General features: G+C 44.2%; 2 protein-coding genes across 3 annotated transcripts; one reads left to right on the top strand and one right to left on the bottom strand.

Annotated features, from left to right (window-relative positions):
- Positions 1-41: 41 nt before the first annotated feature.
- On the top strand, positions 42-22,390 carry abcd2 (ATP-binding cassette, sub-family D (ALD), member 2). 2 transcript variants are annotated; one of them, XM_085375577.1, is made up of 10 exons: positions 42-986; positions 1,489-1,669; positions 2,058-2,173; positions 8,399-8,561; positions 9,162-9,256; positions 11,770-11,915; positions 12,669-12,814; positions 21,218-21,302; positions 21,947-22,072; positions 22,186-22,390. In XM_085375577.1, exons 1-10 carry the CDS (start codon positions 42-44, stop codon positions 22,388-22,390), a joined length of 2,208 nt encoding a protein of 735 aa, XP_085231703.1. The 2 variants fall into 2 exon arrangements, with proteins under 2 accessions (XP_085231703.1, XP_085231702.1); XM_085375576.1 differs by having other exon boundaries at positions 2,052-2,173.
- LOC146615394 (uncharacterized) lies at positions 14,102-16,557 on the bottom strand. The gene is made up of 3 exons (XM_085375578.1): positions 15,472-16,557; positions 14,979-15,348; positions 14,102-14,304 (listed from the first exon to the last, which is right to left on the bottom strand). Exons 1-3 carry the CDS (start codon positions 16,510-16,512, stop codon positions 14,153-14,155), a joined length of 1,563 nt encoding a protein of 520 aa, XP_085231704.1. The 5' UTR covers positions 16,513-16,557; the 3' UTR covers positions 14,102-14,152.
- Positions 22,391-22,774: the final 384 nt, after the last annotated feature.

Below are 22,774 nucleotides of genomic sequence, written 5' to 3'. Positions count from 1 at the left end.
TGTAGTAAGGGCTGGTTGCAGAGACGACTAACGGTTGAAAAATGTCCAACATCCTCGATGCGGCGTCTAAAGTGAGATGGGACCGCACGGCCGCGGCGAAGCGAGCCGTGTTTCTTGCGGCTGCTGCATACGGTGTCAGAACGCTGTACCCCATCATCTGCAAGCAGCTCTGCAAAAACAAAGGTCCTGGGAGCAATCACCGGGCTTCAAAGGCGGAGAACGGCTCCACTTGCTCGGGAAAGACTCAAACGGATGCTGTGATTGATAGGAAACCATCCCCGGGGGTAAATACTGAGTTTTTCATGCAGATCCTGGAACTTGGTAAAATCCTCTTTCCCAAGCTCGTTTCCAGAGAGCTCGCTTTGCTCTCTTTGCACTCGGTGGCGCTGATATCTAGGACGTTTCTCTCTATTTACGTTGCCAGCTTGGACGGCAAGATAGTCAAAACGATCGTGGAGAAAAAACCCAAACGCTTCATCATCCAGCTGATCAAATGGCTCCTCATTGCAATCCCGGCCACGTTCGTCAACAGCGCCATCCGGTACCTGGAGTGCAAACTGGCTCTGGCCTTCCGCACCCGGCTAGTGAACCATGCCTATCGGACCTACTTCACCAATCAGACCTACTACAAAGTCAGCAACATGGACGGGAGGCTCGCCAACCCGGACCAGTCTCTCACCGAGGACGTGATGATGTTCTCCCAGTCCGTGGCCCATCTCTATTCTAACCTCACCAAGCCTATACTGGATGTGATGCTGACCTCCTACACGTTGATTCAGACCGCCAGGTCCAGGGGGGCCAACGCCTCCGGTCCGACCCTGCTGGCAGGGCTCGTGGTGTTTGCCACGGCTAAAGTCCTGCGTGCATGCTCGCCCAAATTTGGCAAGCTGGTGGCCGAAGAGGCTCACAGGAAGGGCTACCTGCGCTATGTGCACTCTAGGATCATTGCTAATGCTGAGGAAATAGCTTTCTACAGAGGACACAAGGTATGCAGAGACGGATGTGGGCATGTGAGTGCTAGCTGCAGAATGGAAGCGGTGTGGGAGTTATGTGCAGCCACACGATCATTATTGTGTTTATTTATTAGGAAGTGTCTGTGCCCGGATGTGCCACGTTACGTGTGAAATGCATAACACATTTACAATCTGTAGACACCAATGTAATTACTATGGGTGAAGCGGTAACTTTAGAGGTAGGTCTTTGAGGATGGCCAGCTAAGATGAATGGTCATATCCATAACAATGTTCCATCTACTGCTGCTTGAGGCTGTTAGGATCACAAATATGCTATAAGAGCCGGCACAAAGATTAGCAGCAGAGTTAGTTTTAACTTTATTGACTAAAGCTATTTTTATTCTGAAAGAGCATCAGTGTGAAAGACTTTACTATTATCTTGAAGAAATTCTACTGCACGGCCTTTTTCACAGATCACACAGAGATTTGGGAAATGCCTGTGTTGCTTCATGTTCTGATGTACCGCCCGCTGCAGGTGGAGATGTGTCAGCTGCAGAAGTGCTACCGGGCTCTGGCAGACCAGATGAACCTGATCCTGTCCAAACGGCTCTGGTACATCATGATCGAGCAGTTCCTCATGAAGTACGTGTGGAGCGGCGCCGGGCTCGTCATGGTGGCCGTGCCCATCATCACAGCCACCGGCTTCGCTGACAGCGGTAGGGAGTTGGTTAGGTGTAGCGTTACCCTAGCACGCGTCTTGTGCTTGTTAAGCCTTTTAAGTGCAACTATAATAACTGTAGTTACTGCTTACTCTACCAGCGGGAGCTGATTAGCATGTGTGAAAACAGTAGCTGCCTCCCACACCTCCCTGATGAGCTCTCAGCATCAATAATAAGCCTGTAACCGAGTCCCTTATTACACTGTACCTACAGATATTTAATGAACCTTTTTCCATCGTATCCTTATGCTCCCAGGTGAAAGTGTGAAAATATGTTTCGCACCGCTGACACACAAAGCTCTGTTTTGTCTTTTGAGGTCCCGAAGTTAATTGTTCTGCTCGCTGTCCCATGTCTTGTGCCTGTCTTTCCACCCTTATAGAAACAGCTGACGGTCAGACCCAGGTGATGGTGAGCGAGAGAACAGAGGCGTTCACCACCGCACGTAACCTCTTGGCCTCAGGAGCTGATGCCATCGAGAGGATCATGTCCTCCTACAAAGAGGTGCACTGTAGTATGCTGAATTTAACACAACTTTGCTGTCATTTTCAATCAGAAAACTTCATAACTGAGACTCACAGGCCCACATCTTACACTGATCTCTCATGCACACCTGCATTTCATACTCGTCCATTCTGAAAGTTGCAGCAACTCTGATGTTAATAATCTAGTCATCTGAGGCACACAGCTCTGGCTGTGAGTCCAACCTCCTGTCCAGACCTGCTGTTTGCAAAGGCCAGCCAATCAGAAGACAAGCTGGGTTAAAGGGAGAGGGGACTTCTTTCATCCTGTGCATGAAGTGAATCATGCAAAGCGGCTCTAGTAGAGTCCAGAAAAGCAACATGTGGAATGTTTCCCTTTTAAGGCATTAAATTACAGATTTTTCATTATTTTTGGATAAGTTAGAGACTGTATGAAGAAGTGATTAATCTGTTAATAACAGATTTTCGCTGTTTAAGATGGAAATTTATGAATGTTGCCTTTTGAATACGTGTTATATCCTGCAAATGATGTGTTTGAGAGTCAATTGCAGTGCAGCAGAAGTTTCATACAAGAAAAGGTCTTTTGCGCTTATTTAAACTTATAATGATTCAGCATTTTGTTCTTTCACAACATATCTGGCAGCTTTTTAGGTTTAATTGTCCGTCTGAACAGTAGGAAGTACCCAAGACTGTACAGAGTGTCACAACTTTGCAGTTTTTTGGCTCAGATGTCAGTAAAAATGTCTTCTTGAAGAAATAAACCGGCCAGGTTTGAGCATCGGTGGGTCGTTCCGGTGGCCCATGTGTACATGGACGAGTGGACATCAAGAATGTCGGATTGATTTATGTCCATCTCTCTCCTTCTTCTTCTTGCAAAACTCACCACGCAGCATGAAAAAGGAAAAACAAGAGAAAAAAAAGCTGAATGAAAGACCTTGTTCATTGATAGCCAAATCCCTGATCTTTCATTGCACTTTAATCCAAAAAGAAAGAAAGAAAGAAAGAAATTGCAAGACCAGTTCATTCTCTCTCTCTCTCAGGCTACATTTTGAAATCCATAAGAGGATTTGGTTGCAGCACATTTGTGCTGAAGCTGTGTTGCACTGCAGCTCATTAGTACTGCTGCACTTTTGATCACGTGCCACCCTGTGTGTTGGCGTGTACTATCCCAGGCTTTTTGATAATTCCCTTTATAAAAATGTGGAATATTTGAGCAAAGATCTGGCGGGTTTATCTCATGCCTGTCAGCGAGTAACTTGACTGTCAGCGACGGTTCAGCAGCCCGAAACAGCGTCAAAGAGGAGGAAATGAAACTGGTTCGATGTGCTTGCGGTTGGCTGTGAGCTTCCTTAACTGTTTCACCCGTGCTAAAGAATTTCCCATCATGCCACCTTCTTCACACCATGATTATCATTTTATTGTGAAAAACACGTTCCCGGGGGATACGAGTTTAAGCCTGCATGCACTTCTGTTTTGAGCACGTGTGCGCACGTGGCTTGAGATGCATTGCGGCGTGCCCCTGCGTGCAAGGCCAAGAGATATGTGTGTGTGTGTGTGTGCAGTTTGACAGACAGCAGGGATGGAGCACATTCCTGAGGCAGCGTGCCCAGCTCACGCCTCCACACACTCTGCCTATTTAATATGGAGGAGTGTGTGTGTGTGCAGTCAGATTGGCCCATGACAAGTCCTACCTTGCAGTAGTTTGTTACTCATCTTAAAAAGCTTTGCTGTTGTTTTTGTTCTTTGTTCCACAATAACAAGGTAAGACTAAAAGTCCCCGTTTTGTTTTTTATTTTTATGTGAAAAGCACATAAATATCTACCAACCTCACACACAACACAGTAGTTCACTCGTGTACATTAAAATTGGCACCCTGTTCTATCAGCACATGATCCAGTGACTAAGTAAAAAACAGAACTGGGTCAGGTTGGTGCTCTGATGCTGTATGTGTTACACTGCTTGGAATTCTATTATGGGAACAGAACTGAACACAGAGGGCTTAAATAGGCCTCACTTCCTGAAGAGTGAATCCACCATCACTCTCGGGTCAGTGAAACCCAGCGCTTGTGTGTGTGTTTTGAGAGCTCCTTCTCTCAGAGCTCAGCTTAGCTGCAAATAATCCTCCATCTGTTGATCTTTCAGCTCTGCACTTCTGCAGAGCTGGAAGATCAACAGCATTTACTTGAACTCTTTTTAGGCCAATCAGAAAGGATGAAGCGGCTGTATTTGTTAATACACCTGCTGAGCACACCAAAAAACCCAGCAAGCACCAGATTACAGCACTTGCCTTGTCTGGTCTTCAGAACAGGGCCGTGTTTACGAGTGGGCAGTCAGGTCTCATTTAATCTGCAGCTGGGTGTTAGTTAAAGGGATCTATTCTGCTGCTAGATTAGCTTCATGTGAGTCACAATTCAAAATAATCCTTATTAACTTATACTGGAGGGGGGCATTTTCATGTGATTGCCCCTCTTCTGAGATGACCATATTAGGGACATCCCCTCTCACTGACATCATAGAAACCCAAGATTTCAAAAAAAGAAACACACAGGGGTTACTTGCACATATGCTGACTCCAGTATTTGAAAATTTCATCACGTTTAAAAAGCTCAAGCAAAGAAAAGCTCAGGTTTGCTTGATTCTAAACCAGAATAGTGGATGTGATGGTTTTAGTGGTATTTAATTTGCTCCGGTATGTTTTTTTGTGAATTCAGGACAAATATTGCAATGCTGCATGAATGTCTAGGCTGGTTAAATATTTAAACTGATTACTTACGTATTGTTTACTTATATACAGCCATATCAAAAGGATCTCTCTTGCATAAGATGTCCAATTGCTTTGTACAAAACGGATTTTGCATTATTACAGCGTGTTCCCGGCTTTAGGAGGTCACTTTATTTTAGCAAAAGCAAGAAAAATTCAATCGGACTAACATTTGGGTGATATATCATGCAAAAGTTGAACTAATTACTAAGACAAAAATGAGTCAAACAGCATGTTTTCATCAGGGATTTTGAACAAAGGCAGACTATAAAGAACACAAATGTGTGTGTTTTGTAATCATTGCTATACTTATGTTGAAATGTCAGATGTCATTATGCAGGGCTGTGGTTCTTTTTCCCAGTGGGTTTTTTGGTGCTGTTAATGAGGCTCATAATAAAATAAACTGAAGCTGCATATATATTAGGGGTGCAACGATACTCGTATTGATATTGAACCGTTCGATACAGTGCTTTTGGTTCGGTAGCATATGTATCGAACAATACAAAATTTTTAATTTATTTTATCAACTTTTCTTCTGACGAGGCTGTCTGTTGAGAGCTCAGTGGATCTGCGTTCGACTACTCCGCCTAGGCTGCACTGTCGAGCGCAGATCCAGTGAGCGCAGCGCATGCTAGCAAGACAGAAGCTAATCTCCTTGCAACATGGCAAATTGAACCTCCCCCACCCTCATTCAGATCTGGCCTTTGGAACTATTTTGGTTTTCATGTGAAGCATGACCCTGAAGGTAAGCGTGTCATGGACTAAAGTAAAACAGTATGTCGGATGTGCCACGCAATGCTCAATTACATTGGTGTGAACTACTGCGTTAGCGCAGTTGTTCGTTAACGTGTTGACGCTGTCCAGCCCCACGTACGGGGCGATCCGCCGTAGCTCGTTAACGGAGATTAGCCGTGTTGTGGCGTTAACGTCATTTCAGATTAACGCTGACAGCACTAGTGGGAACACAACGAATATGACTGCACATTTACGCCGACATCATCCTAGTGCAAAGACAAGTGGAAGCAGACAAAAACAACAACCAGGCATGCTACAAACTTTACCGGGGTCATTTAGACAGCTGTTAGCACATGATTCTCCTTATGGGGACCTGATAGGTTTAATATGCTGCTGAGAGTATACCCAAGAAGCATATAGTATAGCTTTTATTTTGGAAAGAGCCATTTCTCTGTAATAAACTCTCTTTTCCAAAGATGAGTGATTTCTCGATCAGATAGATTTATTTATTTATTACTTTGTTGTTTCAGCAACATTAAATTTAAAAACTGTACTTTTGAGTTAAAATATATATTTATAATTTTAATAAATGACAAATTAAAAAGGCAAGAACATTTTTTGTATCGAAAAAATATCGAACCGTGACACCAAAGTATCGAACCGAACTGAACCGTGAATTTTGTGTATTGTAGCACCCCTAATATATATTGCTATGCTGTTGAACTTTGGCAGCCACTGGGCTAACCAGCACACGAGTAGAAATATAACTAGTTGAATGAGTTTGAGCTGGTCCGCTGCCCCGCACGGTGTCCATGAATTCTCAGAAATGGTGCTCGATGTTTAAAATAATCAAGCTGTGTCAACAGCCGGCATTGTCTCGCTGCAGGGTGCACCACAGAAAGCGAAAAGAAACACTCTCCAGGTGCCTGTAAACACATTTGGCTCCTTTCCTCTGTTGCCTCAGCAGTAAATGTATTCCATCCATCCATCCTCATCCGCTTTATCCGAGGCCGGGTCGCAGGGGCAGCAGCCTAAGCAAAGAGGCCCAGACCTCCCTCTCCCCAGCCACCTCCTCCAGCTTATCCGGGGGAACACCAAGGCGTTCCCAGGCCAGCCGAGAGATATAATCTCTCCAGCGTGTCCTGGGTCTGCCCCGGGGCCTCCTCCCGGTGGGACATTAGTAAATGTATTATTTTACTAATTTTATGATCATGTTTACAAAAATCTCTTTTTAAAATCCAAGAAGAGGTAGATGAATACAAGGTGAAAATACAGAATAAGTAGTAATTATTTAAGGATGACATTTAGAGCTGGTTAAGTGAAGTGAAATTATGATCTCAGTGAGATGTGGTCTGGATAAAAATTGAACATTGGAAGTGGAAGTAGGGTTTGTTTGTTTTTTTTCTTTTGAGCTATGCGGGGAATCTGCGTGCGTGCCTATTATCACGGTGCAAAGAACCACAAGAGGAAAAGCAAATATATGATATATCTAATCCAAAAGCACACACAAACAGTAAGGAAAAGTTGCTACGCCTTGTAAGATGTGAGTAAAAACAAAATGCAATGATTTTTGAATCTTATAAATCTGTCATTTTAATTCGTTTCAAAATTGCATATGGGAAACAAAAAACATCAAAACACAAACTGAGAAAATGTAGCAGTTTAAGAAAATATGAGCTTATTTTGAATTTGATGGCAGCAATGCCTCACAAAGAAGTTATGTTTACCACTGTGTGGTATGTGTGGTACAGCCTCTTCTTTTAACAACTGTCGGTAAAAGTCTGGGAACTGACGAGAGCGGCTGCTGGACTTCAGGCAGAGGGATGTTGTCCCTTTCTTGTCTCATATGATTCTAGCTGCTCAACAGTTCTGGGTCTTTGTCATCTGATAAAAAGTTCAGCCTCCAGATTCTGAAAGATATTTTATGTGCTTTAGTATTGTCTTGCTGAAATGTGCAAGGTCTTGCCTGAAAAAGACGTCATCTCGATGGGAGAAAATGTTTCTCTAAAACCTGGATATAGCTTTCAACATTTATAGTGCCTGTTCAGATGTGCACGCTGCCAATTCCACAGGCACTAAAACACCCTCATATCATCAGAGAGGCTTTTAAACTGAGCACTGATAACACTCCAGATGGTCCCTGTCTTTAGTCAGATTTAGATTCCCCTGACTGCAGAAAAGTTTCATTTTGAATGAGTATCCACTCCAGCTTTAGCGAATGAGTAGTCTCAAACATTTGATATGTTTTCTGGGGGGGGGTTTGTGAGTAAAATACAGGTTTATGCAATTTGTACATGATTTCATTCTGTTTTTCTGTTTTTATATTTTACACAGATTCAAAACCTTTTTCTAAGTCTGCTTGTCTACTGACACAAACTTTAGGGAAATGTATTGACAGATCTTCATTTTGCCAATTTGTTTTGGCCATGCCAGCAGACATGTTAATGTTATAGCCTTGTGGCCTTCATCAGAACATATAAAAACCTTAATTATTTAATATAAGCAAGCACCAGGAGATATTGAGGAGGAACAGCTTCCTGTTAACGGGGGCACTGAATGTACTTTATGGCTATTGCAGATGCAGCAGCCGAAGTTAAAATGAAACGTAGCTTAGGATCAATGTTCCAAGTCCTGCACTCATGGAGTCACATTTTTATCAGGCACATCACCATGATCGTGATCTTTATCACAATGGTGGTGACACTAACATCTACCAGAGATGGACTGACCCGTGTGTGTTTGTTGGGACAGGTCACGGAGCTGGCAGGCTACACTGCGAGGGTCCACAACATGTTTGTCGTATTCGAGGATGTCCAGAAGGGCATTTACAAGCGCTCTTCTGTGTCAGCCACAACGACGACGGAGAAGAAGAGCAAGCCTGAGATGCACATAGACGGACCGCTGGAAATAAAGGGTAGCTAGCAGTGTACACACAACACCTCTTTGTCTGTACAAAAAAAAAAAAAAACAGAAGAGGAAGAGGTTGCCATCACAACAACCTCTGTTGCTTTTACCACTTCTGCTACCTGAAGCCCAGAGTAAGCTTTGATTTGGTTCAGGTCAAAACATAGTCAATGGTAAACGCTCAGTTCACTCCCCAACAACATCTGTCTGCCAACAATTATTCGATCCATTCTGTTGTCCAAATTAGCAACAATCAGCAATGAGTTATAGCCTATAGCTTCGGCAGTTGCCTCACTGAAATCAATAACAGAATTTGTCTTACATGCTAACTTCAGGCTCAAGTTTTGCTGCTAATTTATAATGTTTGACCAGATTTTATGAATTGCACAAACCTTATCTGGGCCAGCTTACAGATCAGCTTACATTATAAGAAATCAATAAACTAAATGGCCAAAGGTTGGATACACTCTAATAGAAAGCATCTTATGTTGGAGGGTAATGCTAAGCTAATGAATAAGTGAAGTGGTAAAGACACAGAGTCCAATCAGTTACTCTAATACACAATCACTGTAGTTCCTGATCCTTTTTCTCTGTTTCTGTGTTTCTGCAGGCGAAGTGATTGATGTGGACAAGGGCATCGTGTGTGAGAACGTCCCGATTATCACACCAAACGGAGACGTTGTAGTATCTTGCCTAAACTTCAAGGTGGCTGATCTTTTTTTCCTTCTGAGCTCTACTTTAACTGATAGTTCAGGCCCCTCTGACTTCACTCCTGAGGATTTTGGTCCGTGTAGAATTTATTAGCATTTAAAAACAATGGCCCAGGGTCTCATTAGAAAGCAGATACATCCTTTGGGTGTCAACTTGTTGCTCCCCTCTGGATTTTCACTACTATATTCACCTCATGAGGATTTCATGGTGGTGGAAATCACAGATCAGACGTTCCAGTTTTATTTGGATGCAGGATATAATGCATAACGCTCATATCATAGATGTGAATCTGCTGCAAAGATCTGCTCATCCATTCAGCACAGGTTCTGTTTTTTTCACTCAAAAGTGGCTGAGGGTCTGCTGATCCTTTCATCTGTTTCTTGTATGTGGATAATTGAGTTAGCATGATTTCATCGCTGATAATTTGATACCAGACAAAACGTGTCTCTTATTCCAGTTCTGACCTGCTGACTTCTTTTGTTAGGAGGCAACAATAGGAAACACTGACATGATGTTTTTGATAAAAATGCTTTTTGAGACATCAAAAGAATCAGCTTTTGTAATTATTACAAATGAATAAGAATAGCTTATCTCTTTCAAACACCACAGGCAAACAGACCTCTGTGCAGACTGCACCAGGCTCCAATTATACATGTTGGCCTGAGGTCGTTACACAAGAGTACGCCGCTGACATTGAGCTGATAACGGAAAAAGACGCTGATGCTGTGCTTAAAAATGTCAGCTTCAATATAAATATCATACACAAACTTTAAATGGCAGTTTTTTGAAGAACTGAAGATCTTTTTCTTTTAAGTTCTTTTTTTTAGTTCTTACCCTGCACGAAAAAACAAGTGCACATGCAAAACTACTGCAAGATTTATGGGACAGATCACTGCATGTAATCTGCATACAGCAAGCTGCATACAGGTGAAGAGCATGCTCACTAAGGCAAAAAAGCAGGATGGGTAATAGTGTCTGAGGATGAAGAGCTGGCTGAAATAATGGGGGTGATGAATATCATTTAACTTGAGACACTCACTGTGGCAAGTAAAAGAAAAAAGGAACATTTTGACATTTAGGTTCATATGAAACTTAGAGTGACCCATATGATAAGATAACCCTGTTAAAGTGTGTTTAAAGTCTACATATTTTCAATTATTAATTTGCATTGTAACACGTAAATTAATATCATATTATTAAGTTTTGTATTCTAATTCTAAACATTTTTAGCCAATGTCGTTTTGTAAAGCTGTAAATATTGACCAAAATTAAATAATAATAATTAGCAGTAGTATAAGTAGCAATAAGAGTGGTGTGTAATATTTTTTCAAATGCATAGTCGTGCATGAAAATAGAGAAAATAAGAATCATAAATTTGTGTGTGAAACGTTTTTACCCATCGTTTATGAATGAGGCTCTATATTTGGTTTCTCGCCATGGAAACCATGGTTAACCACTTTAGCAAAAGGATTAAAGCTATAAAAACTAATGATAGAGTAGTAATGTGTGCTGTGGCCTAATGTTTCAAAGGATTTGCCTTATAGACATCACTACATTTTTAATCTTGAGCCAGAATCAGCGTATTTATGCGAGATTGGGGCGTGCCAAGTTATCAGCTAACACAAGCTAGTTTGGCTAGTAAGCTGTAGCCATATACCATACTTGCAAATTAGTACTTACATATGAATGAAGTAATACTAGAATTTCATTCACCAAAAAAAGAGCGCTTCTTAAACAGTCTGTTAGTGAAACTAACCACATAAGCCTTATTATGAGAGCTCAGTGACTTTAATTAGCTAAGGTGACGCTTGAGAAGCTAGCTAGCGCCTGTAGCGCAAGTGCCCAAGCCCTTAAATATGTAGAACTTTAGCCTTGATTAATTAATTAATCAGGCTTTTTTACTTTTATTAGCCACAATTTACTGAAATCTAAAGATACTTAATAAATAATTTCATTTATTATATCAATATGATATTAAATACAAATTTTTGACAGGTGCAAGATAATATTTTGCAAATTCTATATATTTTCATCTGGATTTTTATTTTTATTTTTAAGTTGTGTTCAATATACAAAACCACTTTTCAGGGACAGTTCAAAAAAGTGCCCCTCCGACAGCCAAACCCATCTGTTCTCTGATTGGATAGTTACATTTGTGATTGACATGACATTGACCAATCAGCTGAAAGGAAGAAAAATACGGTTAAAATTCGTATTTGTAAGTTGAAACTTGAGTGCAGAGTTTCACCCGTATTTTTTGGATATACATACAAATCTTTTTTACACACACAAATTCTTTTTACTCATACAAATCCTGATTTACAAGTACAAAACTGATTTACAAATACAAAATATTTATGACCACAATTTGAGCCCATATTTTCTGTGTGTAACAGTTTAACACCACTCCTGCTTTTTCCACAGCTTTATGGCCTAGTGATGCATTGTAATTACACTGACAGCCCGCTCTGCTTCAGGAGAATTAATAAATTGTCTCTCCCGTTCAGGTGGAAGAGAGCATGCACCTACTGATCACAGGGCCTAATGGTTGTGGAAAAAGCTCTCTGTTCAGGATCCTCGGCGGCTTGTGGCCTGTCTACGGCGGCCGGCTACACAAACCCTCCCCTCAGCATATGTTCTACATCCCTCAGAGGTATACGCACAAATGCACACTCTCAATAATCGCAGGGCCCACGGCAGACAAAACAAGTGCAGGGTTTGATCATTGTACCAGTGAACCGTAACAGTAATCTAATCCATTGTAACAGGACCTGAGTGTGTCTGTGCAGCTGAGAGAGAAACCAGAGCTGTGGACAGAGTCAAATATTTACTGTCCAGATTAAGTTTAAAATACTAGCTCTGCAGAATGATTAGATATGATAAATATTATCAAATTAAATATTATTATAGTTGTTTGGTAATTATCCATTATGCGTAACCTCTCTCCTTTATTGCTATATAGCAAGAGCTGCAACAGTTGGAGCAGCAGCTGTTATCATGATAACATTTTTGTCATTTTTATGTTGATTTTAGAGCGAGACAGTGAAATAAATATAGCAACTCTGACAGGAGAGAGTGAGGGTAACAGAGAGCACAGGCAGGTAATGGTCCAACCAGTCGAGATTCAAACCAAGGATCTGCCGCCCATGTGGGAAGCAGTCTTACCCAAACCTTCAAATGTAATCGTACCCATAGCTGACTCCCTCCTGCAGTGCGGTAAATATTTTATACATAGGATGAGATGGCCAGCTGGCAGCTGTAACAGAATCCAACACACTATCTATAAAACAGACATCTTTTTCTTTCAGCTCCTCCTCTTTAAGTGTCTAAAAATGCTTTTGTCACACAATTTGTGAGCTTTAGTGCTCATAACGGATACAACTTATGTGCATTTATGTTTCCCCAGGCCGTACATGTCATTAGGTTCACTGCGGGACCAGGTGATCTACCCAGACTCGGTGGAGGACATGGCTGCCAGAGGGATGAGTGACAAGGACCTAGAGGTCATCTTAGCCATAGTCAACCTCAATCACATTGTCAACAGAGAGGGAGGTAAGACAGCTTTTATTTTTATTTATCCATGAAAGAGCAGCAGTTCACCACATAAATCAAAAGACACACAATCACCAGATAAGAAAAAAAAACTCAACATACTAAATTAAAATCAACTACTGAGCTAAAGGAACCTTGTCACTAAATCACAGCACAAGGTACTTTATATTGTAAGTTAAAGACCCTACAATAAAACAGAGAAACCCCCAACAATCAGATGACCCCTTGTGAGCAAGCACTTGGCAACAATGGGAAGAAAAAACTCCCTAAGCATTTAATTATAAACCTTTAATTGTGAAGAAAAGGTTTGCTGGTGTTTGAGATCAAACACATTGTGTGCATCAGCCAGGAGCTTGAGCGCGCGTTTCCTAAACTTGAGTGTGTGACAAATTGGCAGCCGTTCTCTCCCTCCTGCAGAACAAATGGTTACACTGTTGTGAACCAACTACTGTACCAAGCTTAGCGCCGCAAGAAGGTTTAATGCGTGAATAGTTGCACTGTGAAACAGTTTAGAAAGGTTTGCATTACTCATGGTAATTAGCCCACGTGTATGCAGTCACATTATTATGGGCTCACAAAGACATGCAATATAACCAAAGAGGATATGATGATTAGTCCGTTACACAGTCTTTGTCTTCTCTTTAACTCTTTACAGTTTAGTCTAGTATTTAATGTGAAGTCATGTATTGCAGTTTTCATTTTCATGGATTTTACTCATTAGTTTTTGTGTGGCATCAAACTCTAAGTGCCTTCTCCATGTTTCATATAACAAAGGAGAAAAAATATTTCCTGTCATCATATATAATCCCACAATATCCAACTAACACCACCTTAAAATGTGCTTGTTGTAAATTCCTGTGGTTGCTTTTTTAAAGCTATCAGCAGACTTTGAAAAAGTGCTATTACTGCTTCTCTAAAACATCTGTGTAGAGCGCAACAATGTAATACAAAATGCAGTTTTCAAATGATTTTGTTTATTTTTTATGTTTAAAGCTATCCTAACCTACCTGGCCTTATTTGAAAAGGTGGGCAGGTAAGTTAAATCAGCGGTCCCCAGCCTTTTTTGCGCCACGGACCGGTTTAATGTCAGACAATATTTTCACGGACCAGCCTTTAAGGTGTTGTGGATAAATACAACAAAATAAAATGATACGACCAAGATGAAAACTGTTATTTTTATGAATATAATAATAATCTGAATTCACTGTGTAATTGTGTAACTTTATTAGCAGTGTCCTCCTGAAATGTGCTAACAACATTGTCACGGTCTCGCTGGCAGACCGTGGGGATGTGGGGAAAGGAGGACCCAAAATGCAGGACTCTACAGTGCAACAGTGTTTATTTACAGTGGTGACAATCCGAACAACAATAAATCCCCCCGTGCGATCCCAACTCCCGTTCCGTGTCTTCTCCTTTATCCCGTGCTCCGTGCTCTGTCTCCGTTCCCTGTGTACTCTCCGTGTGCTGCCTCCTGGTCGCCACAATTCCTCCTGAGGAAACACGCATACCAAAGGCAGCCGTGAGTACAAAACCTAACGGTAGGCTTGCACTAACCTTGCACAATACACTTAAGACTGACGGGAAGTCACTCAACGATCCAGCGTCGAGGAGCTCTCAGCCACACTGTTTTGAAGCTCCTCTGACGAGGCTTGATCGGCGCCAGGTGTGTGTGGATTCCTGGGTGGGACCGGTCAGCTGGCAGGGCCACACCCACCAGGCCTAAAAGTGCCTGCCACGACCGCACCCTCACATACACAAGCACACACCCCTAAACACCTGACAGTACACCAACACGGAAAAACAGGACAGCAGACACAACCATAATAACAACAACCACAATAATGATAATAATAATAATAACTACAATAGTAGTCCACACTGCTCACGGACCCCGAATCCCTGGAACTGGGTCCGTGACAGTACCCCCCCCCTCTAAGGGTCGGCACCCGACGACCCAAAAACAAAAACAAAACAAAAACCACAGTACAACCAACCCCGGGCGGGCGGCGGGGGGTCCCGGACGGAGGGCCCCAAAACCCCAGTTCAAATGTCCAACCACTGCCATGGTGGGAACAACAGTTCTTGCGGCCGACCCAGTGGACCGCAAGCAGGCAAAACTCGCTACGGGTCAGGCAGTGGTGGGAAAACAGTTCGGGCGGCCTACCTCCAACCCCATGATGGAAGCGGAACGCTTCAGGCGGCCTGCCACGGATCCGGTGGCGGCGGCGCTGCTCCTCCGGCGGCCTGCCACGGGTCCGGTGGCGGCGGAACGGTTCTGGTGGCCTGCCACGGGTCCGGTGGCGGCGGCGCTGCTCCTCCGGCGGCCTGCCACGGGTCCGGTGGCGGCGGAACGGTTCTGGTGGCCTGCCACGGGTCCGATGGCAACGTCGCTGCTCCGGTGAGCAACAGCGAGGCGTGGCACATGGTCTATGACGCGCCGGTCGCTGACGTGGACGCACTGGACGTGGATGGCGTGGAGGCCGCGCTAGATGTGGAGGTCCCTCCGGTTCGCTGACCTCCGGCTGAGCGGGTCCCTCCTCGGCTGGCAGCGAGAGCCCCTCCGCGGCTGGCAGCGAGAGCCCCTCCGCGGCTGGCAGAGAGAGCCCCTCCGCGGCTGGCAGCGCCGGTTGTTCCTTCCGCTCGCCGAGCTCCTCTGCTGGTGGCTCACCGAGCTCCTCCGCTGGTGGCTCGCCGAGCTCCTCCGGCTCGCTGAGCTCCTCCGGCTCGCTGAGCTCCTCCGGCTCGGGCATGCTGAGCTCCTCCGGCTCGCTGAGCTGCTCCTGCTCGCTGAGCTGCTCCTGCTCGCTGAGCTGCTCCTGCTCGCTGAGCTCCACAGCTGGCGACGCGGGCTCCTCCCGCTCGCTGAGCCGCTCCTCCGGCTGCGACGCGGGTATAGATGGTCGTTGATCCGGAGGTGAAGATGGCGATGCGGAAGCTGCAGGTGGCGAAGATGACGGTCGAGCGGGTGATGTGGATGGTGAAGTCGAGAGTTCTGCGGTCGCTGCAGTCTGATGGGACGCTGGTGGAGAAGTAGCTGCAAAGGGCGGAGGTGATAATGGTGCGGCAGCTACTCGTGGTAGACTGGACAGCGATGTAGAAACAACAGGCGGGTGACATAATGGCAGGGTAGTTCCAGCAGGCATATCAGCCTCCAACTGAGGATGAAGACGAGAGGCTGACTGGACTGGCTGTGCTACGGCTACAGGCTGGGCAGCTGGCTGTGCTACGGCTACAGGCTGGGCAGCTGGCTGTGCTACGGCTACAGGCTGGGCAGCTGGCTGTGCTACGAGGTTAGCTTTCACACAGTCCCGTGAATAAACAGATGAGGTGAATGAAGATGAATTGTCCATATGACTCACCACAGCCGGCTGTTGGAAAGTTTTAGAGTCTGACTGCGGTGAGGCACGCCGGCGGCGCAAGCGTCGCTTCTTTAACGATGCCGGGGCCAGCGTATCAGGCTGAGGTTCCACCAGCCGGCCGGACAGGAGAGCAGCTGCGTGATTTTGAGCTGCCGGTCCTTGGTCTGCTGACTCAGCAGGTGCCGCAGAGGTGAGTGGAGATGTGGTGAGGTGCAGAGGGCGTGTGAAACGTTTCCCCCGCAATGGAGGGTCCAACAAGCGAGCTGCAAGCGACGGCGGGGAGGCTATCAGCCTATGAAAAAAGAAATAGGCAGCAAGGGCTCCCAGGGAGGTTGCCATATCCTCCTCGCCCGGACAGCCCAAACCAAACAGCTCAAAACAGGAACTTTCCCTCAGCGTGGTTATAATCGAAATTAGTCTCTTAATGTCCAAAAAGCTCACAGATGAGGTGATTGATGATAAGAAGGAATCAAAAAATACGACCTGTAAGTGTCTCTGATGTGGATCTGCCGCCTGGATAATGCTCCGACAGTATTTCCAGAGCTGGGCGAGCAATTCCTCCTGTGAGACGGTCCTTGAGTCCGCTGGGCCCATAATGGCTGGATCGTTCTGTCACGGTCTCGCTGGCAGACCGTGGGGATGTGGGGAAAGGAGGACCCAAAATGCAGGACTCTACAGTGCAACAGTGTTTATTTACAGTGGTGACAATCCGAACAACAATAAATCCCCCCGTGCGATCCCAACTCCCGTTCCGTGTCATCTCCTTTATCCCGTGCTCCGTGCTCTGTCTCCGTTCCCTGTGTACTCTCCGTGTGCTGCCTCCTGGTCGCCACAATTCCTCCTGAGGAAACACGCATACCAAAGGCAGCCGTGAGTACAAAACCTAACAGTAGGCTTGCACTAACCTTGCACAATACACTTAAGACTGACGGGAAGTCACTCAACGATCCAGCGTCGAGGAGCTCTCAGCCACACTGTTTTGAAGCTCCTCTGACGAGGCTTGATCGGCGCCAGGTGTGTGTGGATTCCTGGGTGGGACCGGTCAGCTGGCAGGGCCACACCCACCAGGCCTAAAAGTGCCTGCCACGACCGCACCCTCACATACACAAGCACACACCCCTAAACACCTGACAGTACACCAACACGGAAAAACAGGACAGCAGACACAACCATAATAACAACAACCACAATAATGATAATAATAATAATAATAATAACTACAATAGTAGTCCACACTGCTCACGGACCCCGAATCCCTGGAACTGGGTCCGTGACAAACATTGAGAGTAACATCCTCCTCTCTGCCCCTTAATGCTCTCTGGTCGCTATGGTAACACATAAATATTTCTTTCAAAATAAGACACAAAACTACAACACAGGAAAAGACCCAGGGAAACTGAGTTAACGATAAAAACCCTGAAAACACACCCGAAATTTAAAACACACCCTAAATTTCACACCCGAGCCTCACAGTGGCGTGTCTAGAAAATTTTTGTTGGGGGGGCCAGGTAGGGGCACAGATTTGGAGAAGGGTGGCAGATAATGTTAAAAACAATTCTACCAACCCTTAACCATAATTCAATAACACTATAAACCTAATAACCGAATGCGCTTTTAACTCTTATTAGAATGAGATTTTAACCACTACGGTGCAAAGTTTTTAGATACTGCGTTGATAAAGTACAAGAGATACAATCAGTCAGTGTTTACTCAGCATTCAAGGACATCAATATTTGCATAGTATTTTTACTGACATGTAGTGCACATGTTTTGGGCAAAAACATTTTTGAATATTAAAATACGAACATTTTTAACATACAATTGGCAAATTAGCCAATGCCAATGCAAAACCAATGCCTGTTAAAAAAAAGAAGATAATCTTCTCACAAACTGGTGTTTGATTTTGAAACAGGAAAAAAGTGGGGAAACAAATGAAAAGACTAACATTTGAATAAAACCTGAAAGCAAGTAAATACTTTCTATGCTGCCTTATGGTAAACTTTGGTAATACTGATAAAGAACACTGGCTGATGATGAAATACAGTCAGCTGGCATGGTGACACTGCCAGTATTAACCTGCAGGGCTGGACTGGGACAAAAAATTGGGCATTTTGACTACAGACCGGCCCACCAGGTATTAAAGCCATAAAGCCTTTGAATGAAAACAAATGCTGTTGTGACAGTGATGTAGTCTTTTTGGCATATGTATGATTTCTATACATTTTATGTCAGATAAAAACTTTGTTCGCAAGATTCAGATAATTATTTAATAAAAGTGAGACATTTTAAATGAGAATAAGAAAGTATTTCCTTGTGCCCCCCTCTCCCTGTTAATGCCCTACCTGCCCCCCTGGCAACACTTTGCTAGACCCGCCCCTGCACAGTTACCAGCTGTCAGCTACTTAGAAAAGGATCCTGGTGTTATTTGTCTCTCAGAAACAGTTCATAACTTCAACTCATTCATGTCACCTAAAAGGTAAACCTGTTTCTCCATCACAGCTCTGATGATTCAGTAAGGACATCTCCTGGTTTCATCTTCATGTTTCCCTCTCATCACATAACCAAACCGACATCATGACCAGCAGCTTTACAGCTGTGGCTCCAGCCAACATCAGCTGATACTAGAAATTAATATTAAATAAATTCTAACAACAGCTGATCAAGCTTAAACGTGCTGCTGTTGTTTACCGCGACATCCGCTGGTTTCCTGTTTCATGGCGCAAAGTGGGCGATAAATAAACAAGAGAGAAAAGCCGATCAGCTGATCATTGATCAGTTTCATGATTAAAGTAGCAACAGGAGAGGGAGGGTGAGAGGATGAGAGAAGAAGAGGCAATATGAAACGCGTAATATTTTCTCTGAATGAGGGACCATTCCATTTTTTAAGGAGCCGTTGGCAGCTCTACTAACTAATCTTATGAATAAAATAAAGTTCACTATCAGTAACATCATAGCAACCGAACAGCTGTATAGAAACTCCTCATGCTAGCTCACGCAGTATGAGGTATTGTAACTGACTGTAAAAAGTCAGCACAATGAAAATAAACTCCACCTAAACTTGGTTTATATCTGACCCAGATAGACTGCAGGTCATAACTTCTTACCTGAAGTTCAGTTCACCTGACACCTGACACTTGGACCGGCGGCTGCCTCGGGTCTCTCCTCCTGCCTCACCTTCCCTCATCCACCTGTTGCCTCTGTGGAAGCCCCGCCATAGCCACCACCAAACAACTGAGTTATTTTTACACATCGGCCAGCATCTGGCCAATCCACCACTTCTCATTGTTCATGCCGTTACAAAAAAAATAAATAAGTCATCAGCCCACCATGCAAACGTCCGATGGCTAGTCCAGCTATGTTAACGTGTTAATCTTTCGCTGAAAAAATGTTTTCTGCGGTGCCGTCTTTCGTGCTTGGCTCTCCTACCTTTGCTAACATGATGCGCATAGTGCAGAAGCCGGTGCTGCATTCACTTACCCTCGGATATCTGAGCTTCACTGTGAAACCATAATCGTACATTTGATATTTCATTAAATTTTATTGTTTTAGCTTCGGGGTGGCACCTGGGGTGGCCAGTCTGGTTGGGGGGGTGGCCTGTGCCCCCCCAGGCCACCCCGCTGGACACGCCACTGGAGCCTCAACTCTCGCGGCCCGGTACCAAACGACTCACGGCCTGGTACCGGTTCGTGGCCCAAGGGTTGGGGACTGCTGTTATAAAGTATCTACACTTCCCTTTCTTCTATTGTAATCTCATTTTGAAATATAGAGACTGTAGAACACTTGAGTTGAGGGTTGGGGACCGTTGGTTAAATCATAAATTAAATGTGATTAGACACATTTTTTGGAAAGCTGCTTATAATTTCACCAGTCACACCCACAATAATGCCAAACGTGTTAAATCTAGAAATCACTTAAATAGGACATGAAGTGAAGTGGGCTAAAAGATCTCGAAAGCAACACATCATGTCACGATCAATTCTGTGAAGAAAAGTGCAACAGAATTCCTCCACAGCGTTGTGAAAGAGTCATTGCCAGTCATCTATCTCTACTTTTAAGATTTGGCTTAAAACCTTCCTTTTTTGCTAAAGCATATAGTTGGGCTGGACCAAGTGACCTTGAATCCTCCCTTAGTTATGCTGCAATAGGTGTAGGCTGCTGGGGGATTCCCATGATGCATTGAGTATTTCTTCTTCAGTTACCTTTCTCACTCACTATGTATTAATAGACCTCTCTGCACCGAATCTCTGCACTTGTTATTAATCGCTTGCTCTCTTCCACAGCATGTCTTTTATCCTGTCTTCCTTCTCTCAGCCCAACCGGTCGCAGCAGATGGCCCCGCCCCTCCCTGAGCCTGGTTCTGCCAGAAGTTTCTTCCTGTTAAAAGGGAGTTTTTCCTTCCCACTGTCGCCAAAGTGCTTGCTCATAAGGGGTCATATGATGTTTGGGTTTGTCTCTGTGTGTATTATTGTAGGGTCTACCTTACAATATAAAGCGCCTTGAGGCGACTGTTGTTGTGATTTGACGCTGTATAAATTACATTGAATTCAACTGAATTGAACTGAATCATCGCAACACTTGATTGCAGCCCTGCTGACAAGGGTGGCCCAGGATGGTTAGTTTGGATAGCTGTTTTCCCTTAATAGATGACATCATCATTTAAAAACTGCATTTTGTATTTACTCTATCTTTGTATAGTATCAAAATTTGTGCGATGGTGGTTTGAGACGTGTAAGTGTGACAAATATACAAAAATAAGCAATCAGGCAAATACTTTTTTGCAGCTCTGTATGGTGCTGAAGGGATAACAGCTGATGCTGAATTAGGGTCTGGCTGTGCTTTCATGTTATACCAACTTGTACTACAAGATGGTGCAGTGAGTGATCTACACAAGTGTTTACGAACATATTATTTCCTCTCATGGTCAAGGCTAAAAACAGTTAAATCCTGCCCCCTGGTGATAATCTTTTAGTTCAGAGGTTCATTACCAAAAAAAAGAACACTTAAAAACACTTGCTTACTCTGCAATACCTCCTTTTTTATTCAGGCTGGGATGCTGAGCTGGACTGGAAGGATGTGTTGTCAGGAGGTGAGAAGCAGAGGATGGGTATGGCCCGCATGTTCTACCACAGGTAAGGAGAAAAAGCCTGTGGGTTAACATTTCTTAGCGTGTAGCCCATTGGCTGTTTTCACAGAAGGAATTACTGTTAAGAAATTGAATGCTGAAGAGTAAACTAAAGTGTGTTTTTTCAACGTTTACATATTTGCACAACTCTATAAATGGTGAATGCTCATAATGAATGTGGCCAAATAATGAGATCAGTATATATGCAGGTAATGCCTGTGAGCCAAACTGCAGGTTTTAGATGGTTTTTTGTTTTGTTTTTTTGCTTTTGCTTTTAGACTAATAGAGAGGACTTTATTATGACTATCACAGGCACACAGCTATGGCTGGGAGTTCAGAGGCCACACCCTCTTGTTTGCAAATCATGTGTTTTCAAATGGCAGCCAATCACAGGAAAGCTGCCCTAAAGAAAGAAGCTAAGACAGCTTGGTTCAGAGGATAAAATGAGCTCCATTGAAGCCTAGTACGAGATAACATAGGCTTACTTTGAACTTGGAATCATGCTAAGCTACTCTAGAAGTTGCCCCTTTAAAACTATAGTTCATCTGCTGTAACAGTTGGATCTTGTTTATGGGTGTATAGCATAACCAATCCGATTGCATGGAGTGGATGCATAGCACCAACTTAAAACCATTTCTCTGCCTCTGTCAGGCCTAAATATGCCTTGTTGGATGAGTGCACCAGCGCTGTGAGCATTGACGTGGAAGGAAAGATTTTCCAGGCTGCCAAAGATGCCGACATCTCCCTGCTCTCCATCACACACAGACCCTCCCTGTGGTAAGCCTCGTCACACTGGGGGAATATTTTGGTCCATAAATGCTAATGTAGTTGGGAGTTGTAGTAGGGAGCAAATCTTTTCTTTGTTTCTAATCCTTCTTCCCCACCTCCAGGAAGTACCACACCCACCTGCTGCAGTTTGACGGGGAAGGAGGCTGGCGCTTTGAGCAGCTGGACACGGCAACGCGCCTCTCCCTCACCGAGGAGAAGCAGCGGCTGGAGACCCAGCTGGCCGGCATTCCCGAGATGCAGAATCGCCTCAACGAGCTCTGCAAGATCCTCGGAGATGACTCTGTCCTAAAAACAGCTGAGGAGTGAGGGGGGAGGTGTGAGAAGAGATCCGAGGGGGTAAAGGAGGATTGAGACGAGGAGAAAAGAAGAAGCTGGGGGTGGTGGAGGAGGTGCGAGGCAATGAAAAGGCAAAGAAATCAGTTTGTTAGTACAAATTTTTTTTCCCTTTTTTTTCTTTTGCCCTGAGCCTCTCGGTAAAGCAGGGGAGCTCTTAATGGCAGCTTTGCCTCTGAGCTCTCCCTTCTCTCCCCCCTCCGTCTTTTCACCCTCTCCTTTGCCCTGCTCCAGTCTGAGAGGCGGGGGAGAGTGAAGTGCATTCGCAAGTATTCCTGCTGCTTGTAATGCACGCTGTTTGCTTCCACTGCTCAAAGTGGCGTGACTGATACACCCAAATTAACCAAGACGATGAAT

The sequence above is a fragment of the Diplotaxodon limnothrissa genome, linkage group LG17, assembly GCF_057381915.1.
Source record: "Diplotaxodon limnothrissa isolate DT_005_m linkage group LG17, D_limnothrissa_male_GT1.1, whole genome shotgun sequence".
Lineage (NCBI taxonomy): Eukaryota > Metazoa > Chordata > Actinopteri > Cichliformes > Cichlidae > Diplotaxodon > Diplotaxodon limnothrissa.
The sequence above is the reverse complement of the archived record's forward strand: the minus strand, read 5'-3'. Positions and strand labels throughout refer to the sequence as shown.

What these genes read in the sequence shown, in the direction of transcription:
- abcd2 (XM_085375576.1), top strand. Translation starts at nt 42, where the DNA reads ATGTCCAACATCCTCGATGCGGCGTCTAAAGTGAGATGGGACCGCACG. An exon ending in GCCCGCATGTTCTACCACAG is followed by an intron (nt 21,303 to 21,946) that starts GTAAGGAGAAAA and finishes TGCCTCTGTCAG; the next exon opens with GCCTAAATATGCCTTGTTGG. An exon ending in ACACACAGACCCTCCCTGTG is followed by an intron (nt 22,073 to 22,185) that starts GTAAGCCTCGTC and finishes CCCCACCTCCAG; the next exon opens with GAAGTACCACACCCACCTGC.
- LOC146615394 (XM_085375578.1), bottom strand. Translation starts at nt 16,512, where the DNA reads ATGGCAACCTCCCTGGGAGCCCTTGCTGCCTATTTCTTTTTTCATAGG. An exon ending in AGGAGCTCGGTGAGCCACCA is followed by an intron (nt 15,349 to 15,471) that starts GCAGAGGAGCTC and finishes CCAGCCGAGGAG; the next exon opens with GGACCCGCTCAGCCGGAGGT. An exon ending in CTTCCATCATGGGGTTGGAG is followed by an intron (nt 14,305 to 14,978) that starts GTAGGCCGCCCG and finishes GTGTTTCCTCAG; the next exon opens with GAGGAATTGTGGCGACCAGG.